This window comes from Cotesia glomerata, linkage group LG7, assembly GCF_020080835.1.
Source record: "Cotesia glomerata isolate CgM1 linkage group LG7, MPM_Cglom_v2.3, whole genome shotgun sequence".
Taxonomy (NCBI): Eukaryota; Metazoa; Arthropoda; class Insecta; order Hymenoptera; family Braconidae; genus Cotesia; species Cotesia glomerata.
Genome location: NC_058164.1, coordinates 26,687,985 through 26,696,610, shown reverse-complemented (window position 1 = coordinate 26,696,610; position 8,626 = coordinate 26,687,985). Strand labels below are relative to the sequence as shown.

The window sequence follows — 8,626 nt, the reverse complement described above, 5'->3', positions numbered from 1 at the left end:
TTTCTATTAATTAAATTACAACTAAAAAGATATTATTAAGAAATTGCACTTCTAGCTTTTTTTTACATGTGAAATTTTTTTTTTCAATTTTTTAATTGAAATTTTTTCAATAAAAAATTTCTAACAATTTTGAAATGTCGGCTAACTTTATTTTCATGAAAAATTGACGAAGAAATTTAAAAAAATAAAAAGTGCAATTTTTTAAAAATAATTTTTTTGTTAAATAAAATAAAAAAATTGTGACTGCTAATTTTAATGCCATAAAATTATTATAATTATTTTTTTTTAGTTTAAAAAAATCAGTTGGTCAATTTTAAAAATTCAAAATGGCGCTGTTAGAAAAATGGAAGTAAAATTAATAGACGGGAGCTTTATTATCGATGAATTTTTTTATTGAATAGACAATCATCCTAGATGAAGATCCATTGTTATGATTTGTTGGTTAGATTTAGCAGTAAATTATTGAAGAAAAATTAAATCATCAATTAAAAATCAAGTAAGGGAATTTATTTTTAAATAATTAAATGTTTAAGTGGTAAAAAAAAAGTGAATTCGGGGAAAATATAAAAGCTATGAAAAATTATGGGTGCGTGAGGCGGTGATATATGTCAGAGTAAATTAATAAGTTAATCTAGATTGAGTTTGGTGTCTGGCTGTTGTCTCGACAGTTGATTGCTGGCCATCAGAAATATTGTCGGTGTCGGGTGCGTTCTTCCCAGAATGAGAGCTAAGCCAGACAATATTAATTTTAGTTTTAACAATTTTGGGTGTGACCTTGCTGGGTTTTATTTGCCAGAGTAGAAATAAAAAATAAAAAAATATATGTAATGCGAAGAAAGATTAGAAGCGACTGAGAATTTATCGAAAGGAAGCGGTAGATCATTATGGAGTTTAAAAAAATTTGTATGGCTTCCTCAGGCAGCCCCATAAGGCCGTCCCCCTTGTGCGTATGCATTTTTTCCTATACGCACATGTGCGATGCAGCCTTATGATGCGAAATTGTCTGTCGGGGGCATCAGGTAACATGTCAACCCTAAAGACCACACACGCACTTAATATTTTTTAATAATTATTATTATTCAAAATAATAAAATTATCAATTTATTTTTTATTTGAAACACCTAAATAATAACAATAAAAATGGAATTTTATTATTATTTAATTGTTTCAAATTTTTCATAATAATTAAAGACAATTTCTAATTTTTTTTTAATTAATAAATTGCATTAAAAATTTTTTTAAATTTCTACTTGACAATTTTTTGTCTAATTTTTGTTTGCCATAATTTATTTAAAAAAAAAAAAATTCTAAAAATTATTAAACAGCTAATTAATATTATTATTATTATTATTTAATTGTTTAAAATTTTTAATAATAATTAAAGACAATTTCTAATTTTTTTTTAATTAATAAATTTGTTTTAAAAAATTGCATTAAAATTTTTTTTAAATTTCTACTTGTCAATTTTTTGTCTAATTTTTGTTTCTATTTTTAATTCTAAAAATTATTAAACAGCTAAATAATAACAATAAACTTGGGATTTTATTATTATTATTATTTAGTTGTTTAAAATTTTTAATAATAATTAATGACTATTTCTAATTTTTTTTTTCAATTAATAAATTTGTTTTAAAAAATTGCATTAAAAATTTTTTAAAATTCTACTTGTCAATTTTTTGTCTAATTTTTGTTTGCCATAATTTGTTTTTTAAAAAAATTCTAAAAATTATTAAACAGCTAAATAATAACAATAATTTTGGAATTTTATTATTATTATTATTGAGTTGTTTAAAATTTTTAATAATATATGACATTAAAATTAGCAGTCATTTTTTTAATAAATTATTTTTAAAAAATTGCATTTAAAATTTTTAAAAATTTCTACGTCAATTTTTTTTCTAACTTATTTAAAAAAAAATTAAATATATTCTAAATTAATTTTCACTATTAACAATAATTTTGGAGTTTTATTTAAAAATTAATTTTATATAATAATAAAATTCAATGAATAGTTTAGAGCACTTAGATTTATTTATAAAGACTAAAAACTAAGTTACAATATTTTACGATACATTAATTAATAATATTAAACCGCGATATTATTGAAAAAAGATATTTTATTTTATTTATTTATATTCTAGCAATTATATAATCGCGCTTTATTCACACACATACACACATAAATCATAATTTAATGCACACGCTTATGAATAATTAATAATTATTATTAAATGCGAAAATATTCTATAACTTTATTACTGTTATTATTAATATTATGGACGTATTAATTTATAAAAATCGTTCCCGCGTCTCAGTTTAAAATTACAGACAATCTTATATTATATACATACAATTTTATGATTCAGACACTTGTATAATTAATAATAATAAAAAAAAATAATGTTTGATAGTTTGAATTGAGGTCATGCTCTCATATAATCTATCAGGACTCTTTGAATAATATCATGTATTTATTTATTAATATTGATGCAATTATTAATCATATTTTTTTTGTCTATCTAATAGTTTACAATTGCTGCAACATTGTAGGCTATTAGCGTTTATTAATATTTATCGGCAATTACTTTATCGAGAGATGTTTTTCCAGAGACGCTATCGCGATTTATTAAAAGTATTTTACCAATTAGTGATGTAAGTATGTAATGCGTTGTTTATTTTTTAAAATTCGTTCCATTCACTTTGAATGCAGTTGAGGTAGATTATATATATAATTAAATATATATATAATATTAAAAAATTTAAAGGTATATATACGGATAAAAAAAAAATAACACACACGTGCGAGTTGCGTATACAATTATTAAAATATTATTAATTATAATAGTGTAAAAATTATAAATGTATATTATATATCAAAAAATGTATTTGTTCAGTCTAAGTATTTTGTTAAAAAATTTTTTTATCGTTTAGGTCGTGAATTTTTCAAGTAAATTCACTAGATTTTTAAAAAGAATGAATTTAATTCAAGAAAAAATTTTTTCTCTTAAATTAAATCTTCAATCACATATACTTACAAAAAGCGTAAAAAATTGCTAATAGATAATCAAAATTTAACAAAAATAATTTTATGAGCATCCGCAGCGCTCGACGACCATACCAGGCAGACGAGAAAATACAATTTGATATTCATTATCAAAATATAACATCGTAATTTCGGATAATTTCCTCGGTGCGCAACAAGGCCCGGTATTATTCGGCGGCTCCGCTAAGCTCACGATATGTGTATTCGGATACGCTGGAAGGAAGGCCATCGGACAGTCGCCTGAGCAGTAATTTGCATCGTACCTGTCGTCAAATAAACAACAAACAATTTTAAATAAAAAAGACGCCATTCGACTATACCCGAAATGCAAGGTAGATTTCATAGAATGAATTATCATCTTGTCTCAATAACTTTCGTTTGACATGCAATGAAATTTATTTTAACATACATAAGTAGGTTGTATTACACATTGCCTAAAATAACTAATAATGGTCAAAAAGTTAACGTTATGTAGTCAAATTAAAAGTGATTTTATGAGTTTTCATATAATTTTATCGAAAATCATCTATCTTTTTGCTATTAAAAGTTAAACATAAATGAAGTCGTCAAAAACATAATTTTTACTATTTTGATCATTTTGAAGAGCTATTATTTCTGAACTAATCGAAGGATTTCGCTTATTTTAAGGCTCATGCAAGCTAATTGTCCTAGGAATCTATATACTAAATTTCATAAGGATCTGTTGAGAATTCTCGACAGAATAACATTCATAAGTCGGCTGCACTACACATTGCCTGAAAATGGTTCAATAGAACTCTTAACTTTGATAAAATAACTAAACATGGTCAAAATGTCAATGTTATATACGTCAAACTAAAGGTAATTTCATGAGCTTTCACATAAATTTATCAAAACTTAGCCATCTCTTTTCAATCAAAAGTTATACATCAATGAAGTCACAGAAAATGTGATTTGGATAATTTTGAAGAGCTGCCATTTCTAAACTTATTGATGGATTTCCATCATCTTCTAACTCATTCAAGGTTATTATCCAAAGAATATGTGTAACAAATTTCATCTAGATCCGTCGAGAATTGTAGACACAATCGCGGCAACATCCCGCGTTATATGACATATGTACGTATAAAGTTTTTAACTAACGTTATTTTTTAGCTTTACTCGACTAGTTAAGTGATATTACGACAAAATTCCGACATGAAGACCAATGCAAAAGATTGATTTCTATGAAATCTACCTAAAAATGTTAATCTAAAAAGACAACCTTGAACTTACTTTTTCGGAGCGATAATCCAGTCCCAGCCGAATTTCTCAAAGTCGACTGTGAGTTTGTACCGGCAGCACCTGGTCTCTTGGCTAGCTTCATCGCAATTCAATCCGACATTCCTCTTGACCCTAGAGCCGCGCTTAGACTCTGGCTCTTGCATCTGGATCTCGAGATACGGGGCGAACTCTGCCTCGGGATTTGTCTCGACGTTCCAGACAGAGTCCGGCCTGGTTTCGGTTCCAGTGACGTTGCTAGCAGCTTCTTGGTCGTCATTTAGCTTCAGAACGACGCCCAGGTTGTTCCTGGGGTGTCTGAACCACTCGGTGACCATCCGGGCCAGCTCTATGGTCACCCAGAAGCCTGACTCTTCACCGGGGTGACGGGCTACCAGGTGCTTGGTGATCAGCGGCGGGCCCAGAGACAGTTCTTGAGGGTTGTCTGAGTCTTTTAAAGGGAGGATTCTCTGGAGGGTTATCGAGAGCACGTCTTTGTGCTCGTGCTGGTGATAATGTCGCTGGTAGTGGTGATGATTGTGGTGGTGATGGTGGTGATGATTGTAATTGTAATAATGGCTCTTGCTTTCTTCTTTGTCTTTATCTTCTGGGTCTTTTTTATCTGCCTCTGTTTTGGGCTTGCTTTCCCAAATCCAGAGCGAGAGCTTAGCTCTTGTCACCCGGTGCTGCATTATTTTATCAGAAAATTTAAAGTACAGTATATTTAAATAATCTTGCTCGGTGTGTCTCAACCTAGAACCTGTAACATTTAATTTTAATTGTTTCATGAGCTAATTTTTAATTCTTTGCCGAATTTCTTTTAATTAAATTGAGAATTCGCGAGGTTATCAATATTGCGTACTTGTGAGATAAAAAAAATACTTGAATAATGATTGGGTATATTGTAATAAAATTATAAAAACGATTTTTTTAAGTACCTACTACTTGGAGTAAGCTCGTCATGACAGCGATAACCTTATTTATAAATAGCAAAAAAAAAGTATTACGTTTTAAAATCTTTAAGATAATTCAATCATTCTTGTGTCTTTATTTTTTTTTTTTTTTTTGATGACGATATTTAAATTTGAAATTAAGAATATTAATATTAATAGTAATAGTAATAACAATAAAGAGTTAATGTAATGAAATAAAAAGGCCCGGATAATTTAATGCCAGATAATAACCGAAAATTACGGCTGGGATCGATTTAAAATTATCCAATTTGCGTGTAGGGACAATTGGATATAAAAGGGTGTATCGCATTAGTGTGTGTTGTGTGTGTAATATGTCGATACGTGTAATTTAAAATTATACGACATAGAAGTCGTTGCGCGGATACGGAGATTACGATTAAACGTGTAGAGTGTTGTTTGCCATGAAGGGTAAAAACGATGCGTGCGCGTTTTATTTGGCTAATGTTACTTCAGCTATATAAATCCCCGCATGGTACACCGTTATACTCTCTACTAGTATGTAGTCACAGTCCCGGTTTTTTAAAACAAAATCAAATAAACTATCTCTACCTTATTCCTTATTTTTTACCAACAAGACCTACTGGTTGTAAAAATAAATTCAGTCAACAAAACGGTAAATCATTTTATGTACATCCAATATTCTTCTTTTTTTACCACAAAAAACTGTTCTATTAAATTAGATTTATGATTAAAAGCTTCTAATTTAATCATATAACTCAATAATTTGGAAAAAAATCATATCCCTTGCCTTCAATTAATTTGTAATGGCCAAGTTGCATAAGTATTTTTTAACAGAGCGGACCGAGCAGGGTTCGAGTCCGGTCTAGGGTATATTAAATACAATTATCAATTTTTTTTTTTTTTTAACTTCTCAAATCTCTAATAATGTTTAAAAAAAAAATAAATTTTTAATAAAATAAATTTTAAATTAAATTTGTTACATACAGAATAAAATAACCGAGTGCAGGTGTGTCTGTGTTACATAAATCTACACGTGGTCACATAAATACATGAACACATATATGTATCTATTATATCATATCATATCAAGTATTAGTAGTCTGTTTAGTGTCTAGACAGACCGGTGGGTACATTAATTATAATTTGGGGAATCCTCGACAATGCCCCCAGCGAATAAAGAAAAAAAGGTATTTTATTACCTACATACAATTGCTAATTGGTTTATAAAATAGTGTGATTAAGACTATACTAGGGTAGGTCTTAGAGGTAATGATGCCATGACGGGTGTGACTTGTAGTACTGACCTAGGTCATGTGCACCGCTGCTGGCCATGACCTTCATGTCTCCTACACATACACACACATATGTATTTATATTTCAACATATTAGGGCACACATGCCGAGCCGGTTGATTCTTCTTACATCTTACTTACTGTCCTTGTCTTGCATTAATTTATGTTTATTACTCCTTGGGAAGAAATGAAGAAATGACGTCAGTTTTTTAACGGACACCATGTGGGAGTCTCTTATCTTAACAAATAAACCAACTAAATAAATAATTTGCTAAAAATTAACTTACGTGGATGAGCAAGCGCAAAGACACTCTCGGTTTTCGCGGTGAATTCGTCTATCTCGTCGTAGTAGTGCTTTGTCCCAGGTAGGCTCTGCTCCCTTAAGACGACAGGCTCGTCAGCTTGCATCCCGTACAAATCCATCAGCTTTGAAATGGGGGGTATTTTGGGCAATGCGCGTCCCGTCATATTTGGCGCCTGCTTAAGTCCCAGTTTGTTAAGAATTTGTTCCTTAATAGCTTCTAAATTTAACGCTCTTATTTCTTCATGCATTTTACACGTATTACAACCACCCCCGTTATTATTATTATTATTATTATTATTATTATTGCTATTATTACTATTATAATTTCTTCTTGTACTAGTTGTCGTAGATGATACAGCCATTATAATAAACGGTGCGTTTTTAATCGCCAAAGGCGTTAAGTCGAATGCTCCGAAAATTATAAGCAACGAGGTAATAATTATTTTTTTATACATTTTACTATTTATTATTAAATAAATAAATATTATATTTATATTGTCGATAAACCTCGTCTGCGTCTTCGTCCTCGTGTTATTAAAAATGATGATATTCGCATCATCAGTTATTATTATAAAAGCGCCACAAGGCGCTATTTAATTTTTTTTCTTCAATTGTTAATTTACACTTATCCATTTTTGGAGTTCATATTTTTAAAACAATTACTAATAATACAATAATTAATTTATTTAAATGATATTAATTTCTTCAGTGTCTGTCATCTTTAAATTCACAATTAACACTCACAAATATTCTTCACAAAACTCGCGGGTTGTTTGATCGATAAACAATAAAGATTTAGAAGAAAACTGAATTGTTTTAAATGATTGAAAATAATTTTTGAATACTTTTGAGAAGAAATACTTTTTTAACAAAAAAAATTAAATAAATTTTTAGGCGCGATATAGAGTTTGCAGAAAAGTTGGAAACAACCTGCGTGTACGTGAGCGGCTGAGTGGCACACACGTTATGTGATGTGTAGTGAATCCGCACGGGTACTCGTCTGCTCTGATATATATATTATAGTTGTGTTGTCGTGGTGTAGATCGTCGTCGTCAACGTAGACGGTCTCAGTTTGCGGGTGTATTGGTTGATGGTTGCTAAACGAATGACCAAGACAACCTCTCTGTATATATTTATATCTATATGTGTGTATAATGCGTGCAAACTAGTAGAGAACATAATATGTGAATAAAAAAATTGCAAAGAGAATGCGAAAGATGAGAAAAAGAGAAAGAGTTAGCATGCGCGCGCTACTCACGAGACCTGCCAAATAAAAATTAATCCGCGAAAAGTTGATCGGCACGCGATACCTTGCGACCCTTCCCAAATATTTTTTTTTTTTTTTTTTTTTTCTTATTAGTTTTACCTTTTTATTTTACCTTTTTTTATCTTCCCAACACTATTGATTACGTGGCGATTTTATTTTTACTTTATCCCCACTATAAATAACTATTTTATTTTAATTATAAATATATTTTTAAACTCTTATTATTTATTTCTGTCATTTGATATCATCATTATATAAAATATATATATAGAGGAAGAAAGAAATTTTTTTTTTTAAATAAAATAAATAGTTGGCTAAAATAAAAATACATGTGGTGGAAGAAGACACATGGCCGGTTGAGCAAAAAATTTTAGCAACCTCGCTTAAATTCGCTCTGTGTATAAAGTGTATTACAACACTTAATTGCTATTACTTTATTCATTTGTGTGCATGTATTGACAGCATTACCACGTGTTTCCGCCCCACGCGTTGATGACGCGAGTATAGATTAAGAAGAAATAATAAAATAATAAAAGAGACATTTAA

The 8,626-nt window shown here is 29.4% G+C and overlaps 1 protein-coding gene across 2 annotated transcripts; it reads right to left on the bottom strand.

Annotated features, from left to right (window-relative positions):
* Positions 1-2,992: 2,992 nt before the first annotated feature.
* LOC123268411 (growth/differentiation factor 8-like) lies at positions 2,993-7,986 on the bottom strand. 2 transcript variants are annotated; one of them, XM_044733434.1, is made up of 3 exons: positions 6,797-7,986; positions 4,298-5,042; positions 2,993-3,306 (listed from the first exon to the last, which is right to left on the bottom strand). In XM_044733434.1, exons 1-3 carry the CDS (start codon positions 7,266-7,268, stop codon positions 3,087-3,089), a joined length of 1,437 nt encoding a protein of 478 aa, XP_044589369.1. In that variant the 5' UTR covers positions 7,269-7,986; the 3' UTR covers positions 2,993-3,086. The 2 variants fall into 2 exon arrangements, with proteins under 2 accessions (XP_044589369.1, XP_044589370.1); XM_044733435.1 differs by lacking the exon at positions 6,797-7,986 and adding an exon at positions 6,522-6,742.
* Positions 7,987-8,626: the final 640 nt, after the last annotated feature.

Coding starts and splice junctions, on each gene's coding strand:
- LOC123268411 (XM_044733434.1), bottom strand. CDS start 7,268: ATGTATAAAAAAATAATTATTACCTCGTTGCTTATAATTTTCGGAGCA. Junction 5,043..6,796: donor CTTTGCGCTTGCTCATCCAC/GTAAGTTAATTT, acceptor TAAATGTTACAG/GTTCTAGGTTGAGACACACC. Junction 3,307..4,297: donor TGGATTATCGCTCCGAAAAA/GTAAGTTCAAGG, acceptor ATTTGACGACAG/GTACGATGCAAATTACTGCT.